The following is a 19,725-nucleotide window of genomic DNA, read 5'->3' as shown; positions in this document are numbered from 1 at the left end:
CGATCAATAATTTATTGTGATTTATACACTCATCTCATAATGGTTCGTCTGAGTCTTTCAAGAGATCAAAAAACTTGGTTGTGTCTGCATTAGGTTCTTCATCTATGATTGGATATTGACCAGCATAACCCTGATTCACTCCTATCACATCAATAATCATACTCTTGAGAGGATTCCTATTGTCATCTACAACTTCATACACATTGTTAGAATTAGAAGTTGGCCCAATCATCTTTTCTACCATGATCTCATGAGGAACATATGGTTCTCCGTGCACAAACTAACACAAGTATCTCTTCATGAACCTTTTTTGTAGAAGATGCATCGTTACAACATTTAGATCGAGATATTTTTTATTTTTGCATCTCTTATATAGACATTCTAATATCGTCTCCACTAATATTTCTCGGATTAGATAGTACATAATTAATAAAGTCCTGAACTTCATTACAATAATTTATCCTACACAACCCTTCGGGTGAATCTCGATACATCCATGAAAGATCATCAATTACTTATATCAAACATATATAGAATATTGATAACAATATGTACAAATCATACATTCATACACTAAGTAATAACAAAACATTGGTTTAACTCAAATTTATTCAAAATATTTTAATAGTATAACTAATTCATTATCAATTATCTACATAAATTCCAATTCTATATATTTACCAAAAGTTTCAATTCAACAATAAAATTGATAAAATATAAAATGAACCCGTTAAAAAAGTCATTATTTATTTAATCACAAAACATCTAAGCACAAATTCAAAATAAATTTCATCAATTTACAAATAAATATAATTTTACAAAATCTCAAACAAACCCTAACATGTATAAATCATCCATTCATACATCAAATCTCCATGAGAAAAAGCTATAAAATAAATAAACACCCAAACAAAATATATATACTACAAAAATATGCAATAAAAATTAACATTTTAAAATTGAGTTCAAATAAAAAAATGGGTAATTTTTCTTACTTAAAGTGGAGAATACTCAATAAAATTTAAATCAGAACAAGGATGCTGACAAACTGAGTGTTGAGGTGACTGAATTTGTAGTGGGAGGTTGATTTGTGATAAAATTGAGGGGAATTGTGTTTATTGTTGTAGAGAAAAATAGAGAAAGAAAAAAAAATGAGAGAGGGAGAAAGAAGTGTTGCTCATCATCTCATTTTACTAACGGATTTAATAAATGGGTCAATAACTAAACACTATCTTATACTTCTCCTTTTTTTTTTTTTTTTTAGCTTGGTCACACAATCTCCTATATGTTCTAACTTCTAATCCTTTGTTTGAATATATATATATATATATATGCGCGCGCGCGCGTGTGTTTTGTTGCGATTTACAGGCTAAATATTTCTCTGAAGGTCGGGCATGCTGTTTATATTTATCTGTCAGGGCCTAATCCATCAATGGTCCAGGTTTGTTAACCTTTTTAAAATTACAAGTTTATATATTTTGCTATTAACTTATCTTATCTTACTGATGATTGGCAACATTAACAACGAAAGATAGCCCTTATTCACTAACTGTTGAAATCTTGGTTGCTGGGCACTACTATCATGAATGAATTGTAGCATCCTTGACCTCCGCAACAACTCTCACAATAATAGGTTTACCAGCTTGTCTTTTTTTGCTTACTGTTTTCTGATTCTTTCCTGTTTTTAGTCATCGACAGTGTAATTTCTTTGTCTACTTTGCACCGACAGGCATTTCATAATGTTTGCGCACTTTTCTTATTATAGAATTATTCCGCGGTAATAATTACTTACTATGCTCTCACTTTTGTTTAATTTTGTCAAGTTCTCTGCAGTATTTCTGTGCTTTGTTTCTCATTATGGAATGTTAGCTTTTGACTAAATCATCTGCAAGATTTTCTTCTCATTATTTTATTTTAATATTAATCTTTCACCCAACAGTACACCATAGGAGATAAATCACGTGAAACTCAAGAGATGGTGCTTATAGAAGTACTTTTTTGTTCATGTCTGGACTTAATTATGTAGGTTGACATGGTGGTTTAGGAGGTGATGTAATTTTATAATTTTCCCTCTTCAATTTGGGACGTCAACGATTTGTAACCTCACATTGTAAGTAATCATTTTGTTACAAATATTTTCAAACATATAGATTTGGGTCTTCTAGCATTAAGAGATCTCATTCCTAATCATGTTATCCAGGAGAATATGATAAAGGAGGGTCATGGAGTCTCAAAGAATATGATTGGAAATCCAAGGGAAGATAGAAGATAAGGTGTTAACTTTACTTTTTGTTAACCTGCAAGGATTTTTAATAATCTTTCTGGTGTTTGACTATTTATTTTAAAGTTACCATGCAACAGTTCATTAAAGGAATAATTTTGTGGTAGGTTGTTCAAGTAATTTTTGATGCAGAGAAGAGCAGTGGTTGGTATTTTTTGCCTTGCATGACATTGCTGATTCCAGATCGTTTCTTCATCATGGTCTTCACCTTAGTTTGTTGTTAAGAGGTCTTCTCTTCTATTTTCTCAACTCTCTTATATTTTCTTGCTGCTTTTGCAGCGTGCTTTTCAAATATTTCTTCTGCAGTTCTAAAGCTTCTTTTTTTTTTGTCATCCTTTTTTCCGTGACCCAATCTTTAATTTTCTTACCCTTACTTTTTTTTCCTCCCTATCATTCACTTTCCTTCGGTTCCATGAATTTTGTGCCTTTTTGTGTTTGATCAAATACCTTTCTTGTTTTTCCCCTTTTTTTTCCCCTGAACAGTTTGGCATGCTTGCTTATGGTTTTACCTTTTGTTGGATTTGCATTAGGACCCACTTTTTGTTTAGGAAGAAACATGGGCCTCTTGGTCCCTCCAGTTCGAAGGCCAGTTTCCCCTACTCTGCACCACCGCATCAGTTCAGGTCTTTTTCCCATGCACTTCTTCATTTTTGCGTGCACGAAATGCTTTGGATTGTAGATATATAGCTTTGCGAATTAGCTGAGGCATTATGGTTCCTTAATTGTAGTGATAAAAGATTTGAGGTGAGGTTAGAAGGTGATTATATAGAATCAGAGCATGGCTCCATCATTTTGCACGGGTGGGAAGTTATAATTACCTGGTGTCAAATTCTGTCCAACAAGGTGATGATGCAGATGAACTACTTTTCAGGCGCATCGTATCTCTTTAATTTTTCTTCTTTTCTATATCAATGGATCATACTTCAAATTAAATTAATGACATGGGTATCGAGCGATTTTAGTGTTTTCTCCTATTGACATTGTTCTGTGGTGTTTCAAGTTAGAATTCTTAACAGGTTGAGTTTCTTTTTGCCACTCAAACCATGCATAAAGCCCTGATGATTTCCGAACGATCACACACACAAAGTTTTGGAAAAACCAAGTGCATCCTTCGACTTTCCAGCTGTTTGCAAGCTGCTAATGTAGATAGACAACACAACAGTGAGGAGGCGTAGTGAGTTGGTGCAAAAGTAAGCGAGTTCTTCAGAAAAACTTGGGAGTTCAGATCTCAGCTGTTACATCCTCCAGTTCGTAGCATAACTCCATTTCGTGTATGATTATAGCTATTCTCTGAATGATTTTAAGTTTCTTTTTTATATAGATGCGGTGGAGATTCTTCTAAATAAATAGTGTGATGTGATCATAATATTCCTGCGAGATAATATACCTGTCCTTTTATTTTCTAAAAAAGAATTCTAGTGTTACTTTATAGTTCTTTCTTTTTCCTCGTGTAATCCTAGACATGGCCAAAATTCAACAAGTCCCTTGAAAGGATTTATTCGAACATTATCTTTATGCTCCCATCTTTTTAATAATGTTGATACATTATGAAACGATCTCTTGGTCCATTTCAAAGATTTTATTAAGCCAGAAAAGATGCACAAAACATTTCAGAGATGCTTAATATAAGCAATACAAGCAAAGATGATAGCTCACGTCAGGAAGATTATGTCTAGCAAAAGCAATACAACAACAACAACAACATTCATACAAAGCACAACTCTTCTGCATCCACAAGAAATAGATCAAGCATCGCCATGGCCAATCAAGGCAAGAAGCATTCGTTCATAATCTCCGGAAGTGTCTCCAGCAATGTCACGATCAAGAGTAACACTATTTCGGCGATGATATTCCTCCTTGATACGTTCCATGTCAACCTCAGCCCTGGTGGTTACAACTCTAGTAAGAGCCCTTTCATCTGTCCCTAGCTTTTTGATGGACAGCCGCAAAAGCTTCTCAAAGTATTTTTCAGGGTAGGTCAAGCACTTAATCGTTGCTCTCAGTAATTTGAGGAAATCGTTATCCGCCTCTTCCTTCAAATTCTGCAAACAGATTTGCCATTGTCAATTTAAAGCGAAACAAATGTCTACAATGCATCTAGAAATGTTGATATTACTGCAAGAGCTAAATAAAAACTTTGGCAAGTTATAGATTTTCAGTACTTCGCGGCAAATTGGTTATTCTACTAGCCCATTGAGACAACTTTGAAATCATTATTGACTAACTGGAATTTAACATTGGGAAAGATTTCAAAAAATAACTGATAAAAGTCGAATCAGATTCAGATCATAATACCTTGTTGATGGCATTTCCAAATGCGTTGTTGTAGTGATTAAATGTTGCATTAAGTTGTGCCTTGCTCCTTGTAGTCAGAATCCTGATGATCTCTTCATCACTATAAGCTTTAGCTGAGATCTTCTCATGAAGTATCTTAGCCTCTGATTTTGCCAAAATCGTGTTCACCTCTTCTCCCTCATATCGGAATGCACTTACAAGGGGAACCAACAGCTGCTCGGAACAATAATAAACACAGAACCAAGCAGTTCAGAATTGTTGTTACTAACAAAGCATCAAAAGTTTAAGAGAAGATCAATCACCAGATGATTAACTTTTCATTAGAAGTAGCCTATGATGTACACGGGCTAAAATCTCTCTGGAAAAATACTTAAGAGGCTTAGGGCATTACCTTGCGGAAGTCTCCAGTTGTGTGGTATGCAACATCTTCCTCGAGGGATTTCTTGTAACGAGCATGATATGCCTGCCTCACCTTAAAAAGGTCATGTGAGGACCTAGTACAAGCTATTTCCATTAGAACCCAGTTGCTTGAAGTGAACCTCTTCGTCGCTTCATTAGCCAAATATGCATCACGCTCAGCAGGATCTAGCGTCCATAGCAACACAGCCCTCTGTTTCATGTAAACAAAATTTGCAAGAAAAAAAAACATGTATCAACAACCTCAGTGTCAATGCAATACTTTTCCAAAATAGAGAGGGATCTGGCAGGCATTAAAAGCCTTGGTTGCCATAAAATTACTCCTGGTACACAGGAAGATAGCATTTAATTAGAATTAACATGAGATGCATCAAACTCTGACCTCGAAGTCACTAGAAAGTTCCTTGTCCAAATCTTTAAGGAGATCTTGCCCGTAAGCTTCACCATAAACCTTTCGAATTAAGTTGCGTTGTGCAGCATTCCTATGAGCCAGGATGGAGATGATCAATCCCTCATTTGTACCCCATCCTGCAAACGAAGAGGAAGAAAAGAAAAAACAGCTTACTGTTGATAAATTCAGTGCAGCTGGGCAATGCTTCACAGAAAAATAGATGTAGATCAATTTTTTAAGTCCAGATTACAACATCAACATCAAATAATTTGCAAAGATTCCATTATGTTCTGCAATGATGATTGGTTAGTTGAAAACTGATCAAGACAAATAATTTACAAAACACCATTAACGTTAGATAGCTAACTCATGTCTCATTTCTGCAGATCACGACTCAAGAGCTTAACAATGCAGATCAGTATAGAGATCAAACACGAAGCAAAAAGTAACTTCAAAATCAAATACCCTGCCATCATGCTCGAAAGTCAAGCCAACCACTGGTTCAAGAAATCAATCCTTTAAGAGAAATAGATGTAAAAGGCGACCTTCAAAAGCCTTTTGTGTTATTTCTCAAGAACAAGAAACGGTAACTTAACAATGTAGATCTGCATAGAGATCAAACACCAAACAAAACATCTACAAGATCAAATACCATTCATATCATGTTTGACTCACAAAGTCAAACCAACCATTTCTTCAAGAAATTATGAATCAAGCTCAAGTTTTCCAACCACTGAATGCCAAATTATCTAATAAAGAATGTCACTTTATATTACGATCAGCATCAAATAGCACATCAGAGGAATCCACAAAAAATCTCAACAAAAAACAAATAACGAAAAGAAAGGATAGATTCATCATGTAAAGGGTCACCTTCAAAAGCTTTATGAAGTTGCTCAGCATCCTCATAAGGAGGAGGAACAGAAGCTGGAACTTTAAGGGACGCCATTGTTTTCACTCTTCACTCTGTTTCACACTCTCTGTGTTTTGTGTTTGCCAAGAATCGGAAACGGTGGGTGAAGTATGATTTTTGAGTTCCTTTTAAAGTGCATGAAAATGAAAAAACAAATTACAAAAATTGTGATGGTATAAAAATAATCGAAATCCCCGCCATGATTATATCTTACTTTTTATTATTTTATTAGGCATGTCACGCGTTAGGATGAGGTCCATATTTTTCTTGTAAAAAATATGTTTAGGATGCAAACGGTTTATAATTTTTTACAAAAAATAAAAAATAAAGTTTGGATGATGTAAATGTATTTTAAAGAAATAAAAAAAAAACAAAGATTTAAATTGTGACATCAACTGAGATTAATAAGTTAGTTTATTTTAATTAAATGATAAAAAAATATTAATATTAATTAAAAAATTATTTTAAAAAATATCATAATACCTTTAAAAAAAAATCAGGTCACAACAACAAACACCGAAAAACATAACATGAAAAAAAATAACAAGTGTTTTAGTATATCTAAGATAGTGTTTGGCGCTATGATTGGAAAGTGCTTTTGAATTTTTATTTTTATTTTAATTTAAATTAATATGTTTTTTATATTTTTAAATCATTTTGATGTACTAATATTTAAAATAATTTTTAAAAAATAAAAAAAAATATTATTTTAATATATTTTAAAATAAAAAAAATATTTTAGAAATCAATTATTATCAAATTTTCAAGCAATATTTATTTATCCGAGTGAAAAACAACAATGAATTGGGTAAGTCATGAGAACATGGATTAGCAAGTACAATAACGTAAAACCTCTTTATCAATTTCACCCCAAACAAAAAACTGCTTGCAATTTCGTCCTAAATATATTTTGTCTAATACAAGACGTATTCCTTTTGTCCAATCACCTCAGGTGATATTGTATTGTATTTTTCGGTGAGCAAATAGAAGTGAAGGGAAATATATTAATAACTCAATAAAAAGGAGGGTTAGACATTTGGTCACATAACCCAGGAAAAAAATAGGTTTTTCTTTATCCCATTTTATTTGTCTAGACACCGTTATAGGTGAGACTATCACCATGTTATTAACATATGGTAAAAATCATTATTAACATATGGTAAAAATCATTGTTATTTCACTGTAACAATTAACAATAAAATGTTTTGATTTTTAATATTATTTTTTAATATTAGATTTAATGGTTATTGAACTTCTTAATTTATTTCAATTTATTTTTTATATAGTTATTTTAATCTTATAACTTAAGTTTGACAAGTTAATTTATGTTGACTCGGATCATTTTTTTAATTAATTTATTTCTTAACTTCATTCTTTAACATTGGATTGATTGAAAATTTTGCTTCATCTTTTTTTTTTTTTTTTTTATGGAGTTATCACGGTCTTATGACTTAAATTGCGAGTTTTACAGGTTGGCTCTAGTTTTCTTAGATATTTTTTAAATGATTTTTTTTTCAATATCATTATTTAATATTGGGTTGATTGAAAATTTTACTTCATGTTCTTTTTGTTTTTTTTCTATGAAATTATCCCGATCTCATGATCCGATTTGGGTTGACTCGAGATATTTTTTGTTTTTTTCAATTTAATCCATTAACATTAGGTTGATTGGGAATTATACTTCACTTTTTTCTCTATAGGATTATCACGATCTCATGACCCGGGTTGTGGGTTAGCCTGATTGCCTTGGGTTTTTTTATCCTTTTTCTAACTTATTTCTTTTCAATTTTATTATTCAATATTGGATTAATTTATTTTGGTTTGTTTTTTATGAGATTATCCAGGCCTCATAACTTAAGTCACGGATTTGGTCGGTTAACTCGAAAAGTTTTTTCATGTTCTTTTTTTAATTGAATTTTTTTCAATTTCATCCTTTAACATTGGGTTGATTAGGAATTGAGCTTCATAATTTATTTCAATTTTCTTTCTATCCGGTTATCCTGGTCTCATTAATAAGATTTGATAGGTTAACCTAAGTTGACACGACCCAGTTTTTAATTTTATTTTATTTTTAATTTCATCATTTAATATTAGATTGATCAAAAATTAAATTTTATATATTTTTTATTGTTTTTTACAGAGTTATGAGGGTCATACTTAGGTTCGATATTTAATAGGTTAATTTAAGTTAATCCAATTAAATCTGAGCCAATCCAAGTAAATACAAATAGATATCGTAGTAGTATTAGTTAATAGAAATCATGGGTGATTGAAATTACCATAAAAATTAATCTTAAAATATTAAAAAAAATCTCCAAAAATCATCATTGTTCCTTATTATATAAATAAATTTATATTTTAAAAAGATATTTTGATTGGGATGATTTCCATTACAACTTAAACAGGTCATAAATTATTATTATTATTATTATTATAATTATTATTTCAATAACAATGAATATTTAGAATTAGCTTGCAAACCAATCGAGATTAAATTTATTATGCGGATAATTTTAAGATATACTTTTATATTAGTCTAGTATATCAAAGAAAATAAATTGATTGCATAAACTAATCTCAAAACTCAAATTATAAAAAACAAAAACAGAGAAAATTATATATTTAACTATTAGACTAACCTCTAAATATTTATGAGTTTTGGATGCAATATTGTTAAATTGAAATATTTATGAGTTTTGGATTTGAATTGAGAAAGCTTAGATGTGTACGGACTACTGATTTAAAATTATTCGCTGTGTTTGAAGCGGAACGTGAAACACAAATGGCCAGATTATCCATCATTAGATTGTTATCCAGTTGTCGTACTGAATTTGGGCCTGTGGACCCTACCATGACATAAACATGGCAGAATTGACGGGCGGTGGGGCATTAAAAACCACACGGTGTCTGGTCTTCACCGACCTCGTTTATGTCCTCAGCTACTTGTTTTCGAGGTTTTTTCTTTTTTTAACTAGCAAGACCTGAAAATGTCAGAGAGAAATTCAAAAAACCATACACTGTATATGTGTCATTGTATAAAGCGGGTTATAATAGTGAATTCATGGTTCTGTCTTGAAAAAACTCTTTATAAACTGTTTTTTTAGGGATAAAATGTTTTTTTTATTTGAATTCATGGTTTTGTCTTGAAAAATTAACTAAAAAAACTTAACTGTAAAAAAAATTAAATAAACCAATTAGAATTTTAAAAAAACCGACCGGTTGGGTTTTATGAGCCTAAAATAAAAAAAACCAAACCGAAACCGAAAAAACCAAGTTAAATCGGAAAAAACCGAGCCAAATAGAGCTAAACCGGAAAAAACCGAGCCAATCGGTTTGAACCAATTTTTTTGGTCAAATAATCGATCGGTTTGAACCAATTTCAATTTAAAAAAAAACAATTTTAGTTTCTTTTTTTTAATAAAAATCGAATCAAACTGAAAATGACCATCCCTAGTTTCTGATATTGTGTGAAATTGTATGGCTTTACCTGACTTAGCTTTTTATTTAGTGACGAGATATTTATAAATGTTGATAAAACTTATCTTATAAATTATTTTATAGAAAAACAAGTTCTTATGTTATTATATTGATGCAGAAATTGATAACAAGTAGTGTCATATAAGAAGAGTAAGAAAGGTGTATTGAACTAGAAAAGTGGTGCATACTTTGCATAGAAAAACTTGATCGGCACACTAACATCTGGGGAATAAAGCATATTGAGGTGTGTGCCGAGCATGGATATACTAGTAAAAGATGGCGAAGAAAGGCTGTGTTGCACTGACTATTAGGAAACATTATTTTTTAATTAATATAAATATTTTAATTTGATTTCGTGTATATTGATTAATTTCACAAATTTTAAAGTTAATGATCATGTAAATCTCTAGTAATCCTAAAGTTTGTTAGATTCGAACTAATAATTTTTTTTTAAAAAAACTTATAACCTAATTAATTGAGTTATACCCTTCAAAAATAAAACAACATTGTATTGAATGTCTTTGAACTTGTTATTATTATTAGTAGCTGAGAATTTTTTATGGTATTGTATCGAGGCTCAAATAATTTTTCAGAATTGAATAAAGAGGAAAAGAACGAGGCAGTCCATCTTGGAGCGTGAAGGTGATTTTGTTTTTTATTGGTGGATTTTTATGTACCATCATATATATAGTTTTAATATTATTATAAGAAAAATAATATTATAGATCACACATCATCAGCTGAACTCTTATATACACTCTCGTAATCAATCACAATATTAATTGTGAAAAAACAACAAACATCCTTTAGGAGGAAACTTCATGGAAAGTGAGTTCCTTGTATAGAACCCTAATTTCACTTTCCATGTAATTTCCTGATATTGTATTTCATGGACACATTAACATTTTATTGTTTTTTAATGATATTTTATAATTTCAAGTACTTTTATAAACATAAAAGAAATGATATGTACACCATTTACGTTTTTTAAAACTAGATTTATCCCTCTAAAAATTGAATATTTTCCTTTAATTAAGAAATAATATCGTTGACTAATTTTTTAAAACAAAACCAAACAGAAAAAAAACTTTCTAAAAAATAAATGGATGAAATTGCTCGGTGAAATTCCAGAAGAATAGAAAATGTGTTCAAAGACGGTCGTTGTTCAAGAAGGAAATAAAGGGGAAGGGAATGACGGCAAGAGTCATAAAATTAATAATCGTTAAATGTGATTACCTGATAGTTAAAAAAGTTTATTCTATTTCTTGATTTTTTTTTAATTTTGGATGTTCACTGAAGAGAAATTTTTAAAATTCTCTTAATGCACCCTAATTACGTAGAAGGTGAATTCTTATGAAATATAGTTGTGAGTATCACTGTTATTGTTTTTTGAAGTGTTTTTTTATTTAAAAATATATTAAAATAATATATATTTTTATTTTTTAAAATCAGCACCTTAAAATGATCTAAAAACATCAAAAAATATTAACTTAAAGCAAAGAAAAAAATAAAAAAATTTCAATTTTTTTTAAAATATTTTTGAAATGCAAAAATAAATAGTGTCACAACTAAACTAGTTTGAAGATATCATTATTTATTTTAATTAAAGAGTTGAAATATTATGAATATTGAGTGTGTTTTGAATTGTCCAAGAAAAAAGAAGGTAATTTCAAATTTATTGAGTAACGAACAAATTATTAAGAAGGTTATTGAAAATAATAAAGAAGATGAAGTTCAAAATAATAGTTTTGTAGTTAGAGTTTAAGAGTATTTAAAAGTGTGGTTGTGGTTGTTTTTCAAAGTAATTTTTATTTAGAATATATTAAAATAATATTTTTTATTTAATTTTTTTTATTTCAACGTATTAAAATAATTTAAAAATATCAAAAAATATTAATTTAAATAAAAAAATTTATATTTTTTTTTAAAAAATTAAAACACAAAAACATAAAAAATATATATTTTCCAGTGAAATATTAATTGTATGAGCAAACAAGTAATATTGGAGTGTATTTTACAAGATCCTTCAGATTGAGTTGTGTGTATAATTTTGATATATATAACAAAAATATTATTTTATATGTCAAGTGGGATCTATATGTTTTTTATATAAATATATTATATTCTAATTATTACTTTTTCTCATTTTGCATATTTTCGAGGGAGCCTAATTCATTGAAGAAGGGAGACAGAATAATTGAATCTCTGTTTGATTCAGTACGAAATGTACTGAAAAGCTCAATAATCGAAGTTTTACTTTTAACTTTCATGGTGGTTAGGGCTCCCTATCGCGAGTACCATGTGATTCATATTCACCGCTCAATGGTGATTATAGTGTCAGGGAAAGCTCGTGTTATTTATAAATTTTTATTTTTTTAAATATTTAAATTATTTTCATGTATTGATTTTAAAAATAATTTTTTAAAAATAAAAAAAATATTATTTTAAAATATTTCTAAGTTAAAAATACTTTAAACCGCAGCCACTACTATAATTTCAAACAAACATTAAATTGTTTGGATTATAATTTAAAATATATGATATTTTTTTTAACATGCCTACTTCACTTCAACTTGTAAAGATTTTAGACAAAAAAATTTATGAGTTTGATATCTATATTTAAAGATATTAAAGATAGCATTGAAATCTTGATTAATATTTTGAAAAATAACTTTAATAGCCTAAGGCTATTCAAGCCAATGACAATCAAAGAAAAAATAATTAAATAACATAATATTTAACTCTATCTAGATCACAAAAAATCAAAGTCAAACATGAAATTAATGCTTTATAAACAAGTGAGATCTCATAAAATACATAGCAAAAAAAAATGATCTTCAAATTGTGATTCCAGTAATAATAAAAAAACAAGGCTAGTAATTATAGGATTGGAATTTAAATCACTTAATTAAATATAGGTTGATAGTAATAGAATTTTCTTGTAAGGGATATATGATGATGATAGAAAAAAAAAAGGCAAAACCAAAAAGGATTAACAAAAGAATTTTTTTTTATTATGCTATGTATGGTAATGATAGATAGAAAATGAAAAAAACAAAAAAGTTTATGAAAAGAAAGTAAATAAAGATTAAAATAAACTAATGATCGGCTATAACAAGCCATTATATTATATGTTAAATTGATAAAAAAAATATTAAAAGACATAATATAAAAAATCACTTGCTCTGTTACTATGTTAAAAATTAAAATTAAAATTAATTAATAAGAAATGTAATTACAATCAATCAACTAATTAAAAGGTATATATAAAAATGCAATCAAGTAATTATAAAAATAAATTATAAAATTTTTGATTTCATCATTTGATGTGTCACTTGATTTTCTTCATAATAATAATTATATTAATTAGATTACAATCCAAAATATAATGCCTTGATTTTATTTTCTCCGTGATTTTTATCCCATTATCTCAAGAAACAAAACATCTTGATTTCTTTTTTTGATGAACCATAATCCTCTGTTAATATATAAAACATACCAAATAATACCAGTGCTAATATAAATAAAAGGTTTGTGGAAGAAGAAAAAGATAACAAGAGAAAACATTCATTTAAAAAGCATAAATACTATTCACGATTACATTACAATTTTTTTTTTAAAAGGCCTTGATATGTCGTTGCATATCAAGATACATATTATCGTGGATTGAAACAATAAAATAATTATTTTATAATTCTCAAACAAAATAAAAAAACTAGTTATGAATGGTAACATAGTCTTTTTACCATGATTCATTGATCATTAACATATTAAAGGATGACAAATTGGTTTTTTTTTTGTACGGTAAAATAAATTACACACCCTTAAAAGCAAAAATTATTAAATGCCATACTAGGGCTTTTTAGTATTTTTATTTTTAAAAACATAATAAAATTATTGAATGACTTTTAAGAGAAAAAAATGTTAAACTTGCATTCAGAGGTTTTTTCATCTTTTTTATCATGTTTTTTTTATTATTATCAAGTTGACTTAGGGGTAATTTGATATTTTATAAATATAAAATATTATTTCAAAAATAAAAATGGCTTGCGCGTGGAAAGTATGCTTCAGCTATTGGGAGACGTTTGCGTTCTTCGGGTAGTGTATGTTGTGTTTCCTAAAGAGCAAACACCATTATTTAGTTTGCTTGAAAGTTGATCTCCAATGTTTTATTCAAAAATTTTATATGGGTTATTCCAATCTCATTACCGGGTTGCGAATTTAGCATGTTGACTCGGGTTAGGTTTTTGTATTCTTTTTTAAAATTGATTTTTTTATTTCATCTTTCAGCGTTTAATTTGCTGGTAATTGAACTTTGAATTTTTTTTTTTTTTTATGAAGTTACATTATTCTCATTTAATTTTTACTTTGTTATTTTTTTAAAATTGTTAAAATATTTTAAGAATATTTAGAGAATATTTTTTATAGTATTGTAGTGATAAACATTTTTTTTTCTTATTAGTCTAGGATTTTCCTTACTCTTTTCAAAATATTATTATCATTCAAACATCTATCTAGTAGATATCAATATTATAACATCATCGCCCCTGTAGATATGCTAAAGTTTCCTCGATCTGAGAAAATTATTTTCTCATGTAAATCTCTTTCCATCGGCCCTCGCCCCCTCGCTAATAAAATTCACAAATATCCTACGCTGAAAGAAGAAGAATCTGCACGATCATGATTTCTGGAATAGGAGATTTATTTGACTAAAAATTTATGAAATAACTAATGCTAATCACAAAATAGAAACTGTCACGTATGATCAATGTAAATTATTATTTTTTATTAGTATGGATATTCGGATCAGCATGTATTTTAATTAATTTTATAAATTTTAAAATTAATAACAATGTAAGTCTTTAATAACTTTAAAATATATAAAAATTAAATGAGTAAATCTTATCATAAGTGGTTGGATATTTTTGCTCGAATTAAAAAAAATAGCTGAAAAGGCTAATTATTCACCTACAAGACCCAATAATTAAAATTTAAAAAATTATAGAAGATTCCATGAAAATATATTATACAGTGTACATTAAGAGTGTGTTTCCACATGACAGCCAAAACATTGTTGCTTAAAATTTTAAATATTTATTTTTATTTTAAATTATTTTTTTAATATTTTTAGATTATTTTAATATATTAATATCAAAAATAAATTTTAAAAATTAACTACAATTATAATGTCTAACAGTATCCCAAACCTGTTATTATTGGCCAGCTGCTTCACTATTCCAAGGGAAGCAAAAGTAAATCAACCATAATTTAGTCATCACAGATTTAAAAACCCTAATATTAAATAACTTCCAATGTTAGCTTGGTAGCTTCCCAAGACTTTCAATGCTGCTTTTTATCGGAATGTTAAAGTATTTTTTATTTTAAAATATATTAAAATAATATTTTTAAAAAATATTTTTGATATTTATACATCAAAATAATCTAAAAATATAAAAAATTTAAAAATTTAAAATAAAATAAAAAATAAAAAAATTTAAAACTTTTTTAGAAATGCTTTCTCATCGCAGTGACAAACACGGCAATAGCTGGGTAAGAGGGTAAGGGGGACTAAAATGAGGCATAAAGTATTTGACCCCCAAATTAATAGCTTAGAAAAAAAAGGGAATAAAGTATTTGACCCACAAATAAAAAACAATAAACAAAACAAGAAAGTAATAAAGCGTTGGGTCAGTGGACTAAAATGCTTCTGCAAAATCTGCAAAATCATTATATTAATTAAGCCATCATTATATTTTTTTTTAAATTGTTTTACATTAATATATTAAAACCATGGAGAAATACCTAAAAATTATTAATTTAATGTTTTTTCAAACAAAAAATATTTTATAAAGAATATTGTAAAGAAGAATCAAACAATCTATTGGCAAACTGGAGTGTTGAATTATTTTGAGGAATTTCTCAAGTTTGTATTATTAGTGATTCCATGCTCGGGAGGCGGGAGTACAAGAAGAAGAGAGTAAATGGGCTAGAAGAAACAGTGATGGGCTTATTGTGGCAAACGAAGTTTGAAGCTTTTACCTTGCTAGTTGAAAACAATTTGAGCCCTTTGGACCATAAGAAAGAGCAAAAACAACATGGGCCCTAGAAAGGCCTTGGGCCAGTGGGCTAAAATCCATGTGCGCCCCTTGTAAGGGTTTTCCTTTAAATATAAGTGATGGTCAACCATGTACAAAGGCTCGCTAGTCAAAAAAAAAAAACTTCTGGTAAAATCCAACTTAACTTCCCAAACTATTAGGTGAGAAAAATTGACCATGGAGGTGGTCATTATAGCCTCATCAGGTCTGTTTTTAACCTGTCAAAATAGTCATCGTAACCATCTGTTTTCAACGGAGGTCGTAAATTGTTTTTACCTGATAGTTCGAGGGTCTAAAATCAGAAAAGAAAAGGGTTAGAGATTAAATTGAATTTACCAAGAAGTTAGGGTCTTTTGAGCAATTAGCTGTGTATAAAACTTTAAATACCAAGGTTGGTTTTAATGGTTTCCACATATTGATAAGCATCTAGGCATTAGCTTTGCCCGGTGCCTAGGTTGACAATTTCAACTCTCATATTAACTATGCTTAGCCATTATAGTTTTAGAAGTATTACGTCATAGTCCTTATAAGTTAAAGGTCTCGATGTTAACCTAAGGGGTTAGTCTAGTGTCATTTAGCTCGGGGTTCGGAGATTTGCTTTCTTCATATCTCAAGTTCGAATCCTCTTACCATCAAACTTCTTGGGATCGCGAGTTGCATGAAAAGAGTTGTGTGAAGGTTGGTTTCAAATTGCAAGAACTCAGTCTAACACGTAAAAGCTGATCTAAAATACCCTATGTTTTTTTTGAAAAAAATTTAAATTTTAAATTGATAGTTTCCAATAAGAATAAATATTGTCTTCACCACTAGACCACTAGATAGGTTATGTATACTACTGTTAAAAAATCTATAGGCTTAGAGAAAAACACACTTACTATGGTAACCAAAGTTTTATTAGTTATAGTGTCTAACTAGTTACATGACCCGCGCGATGCCGCGGGTCAATAGTTTTTGCATAAAAAATATTAAAAAAAATTAAGATCTAAAAGTATTAGGTCTTTTTGCAAAGCTACATCCAAAAATCTTGGATGTGGCTGCAACGCCTGACCCAAGAGTAATATTTATAATATTAATAATAATATTAAACTTGCATGACTCAAGTTTAAGTGGGTCTGACTGCAATACCAGACCCAATAGTCTTGGATGTGGGTTTGGCTGCAAGGTCATATCATGAAAGTGTGATAATTAAATAGATTAATTAAAAAGAAAAAAAACTAAAAGGAAGAAAAAAATTAATGAAGAAAAAGAAAAAAAATCTAAATTAACTGGATTAACCCTTCAAACCAGGTTAACCTGTCAAACCTTGGATTCATGTTGTGAAAGTTTGATAACTAAATAGAAAAAAAATTTGACGGGTTAACACAAAATTAACTGGGCTAACCCGTTAAACCCGAGATCCGTGTCATGAAAATTTGATAACTAAATAGAAAAAAAATTGAACATTAACAAACTAAATTAAATAAAAAAAATTAATTAAAAAGGAAAAAAAACAAACAAAAAGACATCAGCTTTTTCACTGTGGACTCCAGTGTGCAGTCTACAATTAAAGGCATAAAAACAACAAAAAAAGAAAAAGAAAAAAAAAAGAAAAACTAAAGGCATCAGTCGATAATTAAATAGAAAAAAATTTAATATTGATGAACTAAATTAAATAAAAAAATATTAAATAAAAAGAAACAATAAAAGAAAAAAAACTTATAAGAAGAAAAAAACTAATGAAGAAAAAGAAAAAAAATCTAAATTAACTGGGTTAACCCGTCAAACCTGAGATCCGTGACATGAAAGTCTGATAATTAAATAGAAAAAAATTTAATATTAACAAACTAAATTAAAAAGAAAAAAAAAGGTATCAACCTTTTTACCGTATATCGCACTATGCAGTCCACAGTTAAAGGCATAAAAAAAAGCAAAAAAAAACCTTAAAGGCTTTAGCCTTTTCACTGTGAACTGCATACAATATTAAAAGATGAAATCGGAAGAACAAAACTAATGAGGAAAAAGAAAAAAATCTGAATCAACCCGGTTAATCTGCCAAATAAGGTTAACCCATCAAACCTGGAATTCATGTCATGAAAGTGTGATAACTAAATAGAAAAATGATTTATTATTAATAAAATAAATTAAAAAAAAGATTAATGTCGAAACTGGGATCCATGTCATGAAAGTCTAATAATTAAATAGAAAAAATTTAATATTAAGAAACTAAATTAAAAAAATAATTAAAAAAAAGACACAAAAATACTAAAGGCATCAGCTTTTTCACGGTGAACTGTATTGTGCAATCTACAGTAAAAGGCTTAAAAAGAAAAAAAAAAAAACAAAGGCACATGCCATAGGTTAATTTTTTTTCTTGCATAAAAAATATCAAAAAAGGCTAAGATCTAAGAGTGCTGGGTCTTTTTGCAAAGATATGCACAAGAGCCTTTGGTTTAGCTGCAACGCTTGACCCAAGAGTAATATTTATAATATTATTAAACTTACATTACTCAAGTTTAAGTGAGTCTGGCTACAACACTGGACCCAAGAGTCTTGAATGTGGGTCTGGCTGCAAGGTCGTGCCATAAAAGTGTGATAATTAAATATATTAATTAAAAAAGAATAAAGAAAAAAAAACCAACAGGAAGAAAAAAACCAATGAATAAAAAGAAAAAAAATCTGAATTAACTGGGTTAACCCTTCAAGCCATATTAACCCGTCAAACCTGGGATTCGCGTCATGAAAGTTTGATAACTAAATAGAAAAAAAATTGACGGGTTAACCCGTCAAGCCCGGGATACGTGACATGAAAGTCTGATAATTAAATAGAAAGAAATAGAACATTAAAAAACTAAACTAAACAAAAAAAAATTAATTAAAAAGAAAAAAAGCAAAAAATAAATTCCGGGTTAACTCGTCAAACTTTAAAAAAAGCAAAAAAAAAATCTAGGTTAACTCGTCAAAATCGGGATCCGTGTCATGAAAGTCTGATAACTAAAAAAATAAATTACATTAACAAACTGAAATAAACAAAAAAATTCATCAAAAGAAAAAAAACACAAAAAAAAGCAAAAAAAAAACCCATAAAGGCATAAAAAGAAAAATAAATAAATAAATAAATAAAACAGAAAAAAATTAAAAAAAAACAGTTTAGTGTTTCACTGTGGACTGCACAGTGAAATACTAAACAATTTTAGTATATTTTATTAATTAAAAAGAAAAAAATTCGGGTTAACTCGTCAAATCAGGTTAACCCGTCAAACCCGGGATCCGTGTTATGAAAATTTGATAACTAAATAAAAAAATTAACATTAACAAACTAAATTAAACAAAAAAAATTCATTAAAAGAAAAATACATAAAGAAAAAAGCAAAAAAAACCCATAAAGGCATAGAAAACCAAAAAAAAATAAAAACAAAAAAAAAACATAGAACAAAATGGGAAAAAAATAAAAACGAAAAAAAAATGAAAAGAAAAAAAAGAAAAAGAAGAAGAGAAAAAACAACGGGAAAAAAATAAAAACAGGAAAAAAACTGCTCAACGTTTCACTGTGGACTTGCACAGTGAAACACTGAGCAGTTTTAGTTTTTTTTAGTCATGATAAAGAAGAAGAAGAAATAGACAAGAGAAAATGAAACTGAAATGCTCTTATGATTCCTTTTCTCTTTTGCAGGTAACGTTGAAGCTCGCCACCATCAGGGAAATTACGAGGGAGGAAAGGCGCTTCAGATCCACTAGGTTACTTCCTTTCAGCAATGATGATGCATGGTTCCACGCGCTGGCAGTAGAAATGTTGTGTGGAGTCCACGCCCCGTTTAGCAGCTTTAAAGAATTGTTCGGAAATGTGGTTTAATTTGTATTTTTAAAAATTTTAATTTTT

The 19,725-nt window shown here is 28.9% G+C and overlaps 1 protein-coding gene and 1 long non-coding RNA gene across 2 annotated transcripts; one reads left to right on the top strand and one right to left on the bottom strand.

Annotated features, from left to right (window-relative positions):
* Positions 1–1,534: 1,534 nt before the first annotated feature.
* Positions 1,535–3,785, top strand: LOC133672480 (uncharacterized). The gene is made up of 2 exons (XR_009834856.1): positions 1,535–2,508; positions 2,812–3,785. It is a non-coding gene; the product is annotated as an uncharacterized LOC133672480 (long non-coding RNA).
* Positions 3,786–3,841: 56 nt separating this feature from the next.
* On the bottom strand, positions 3,842–6,429 carry LOC133672479 (annexin D2-like). Its single transcript, XM_062092913.1, has 5 exons — positions 6,258–6,429; positions 5,376–5,521; positions 4,968–5,186; positions 4,577–4,789; positions 3,842–4,323 (listed from the first exon to the last, which is right to left on the bottom strand). The coding sequence occupies exons 1-5, from the start codon at positions 6,331–6,333 to the stop codon at positions 4,027–4,029; spliced, it is 951 nt and encodes a 316-aa protein (XP_061948897.1). The 5' UTR covers positions 6,334–6,429; the 3' UTR covers positions 3,842–4,026.
* Positions 6,430–19,725: the final 13,296 nt, after the last annotated feature.

Source organism: Populus nigra, chromosome 14, assembly GCF_951802175.1.
Source record: "Populus nigra chromosome 14, ddPopNigr1.1, whole genome shotgun sequence".
NCBI lineage: Eukaryota > Viridiplantae > Streptophyta > Magnoliopsida > Malpighiales > Salicaceae > Populus > Populus nigra.
The sequence above is the reverse complement of the archived record's forward strand: the minus strand, read 5'-3'. Positions and strand labels throughout refer to the sequence as shown.

Excerpts from the sequence above, each read along its gene's own strand:
- LOC133672479 (XM_062092913.1), bottom strand. The coding sequence starts at position 6,333 with ATGGCGTCCCTTAAAGTTCCAGCTTCTGTTCCTCCTCCTTATGAGGAT. Across the intron at positions 5,522-6,257 it reads ACTTCATAAAGCTTTTGAAG|GATGGGGTACAAATGAGGGA; the intron begins GTGACCCTTTAC and ends CTTCGTTTGCAG. Across the intron at positions 4,790-4,967 it reads CAACTGGAGACTTCCGCAAG|CTGTTGGTTCCCCTTGTAAG; the intron begins GTAATGCCCTAA and ends TGTTCCGAGCAG.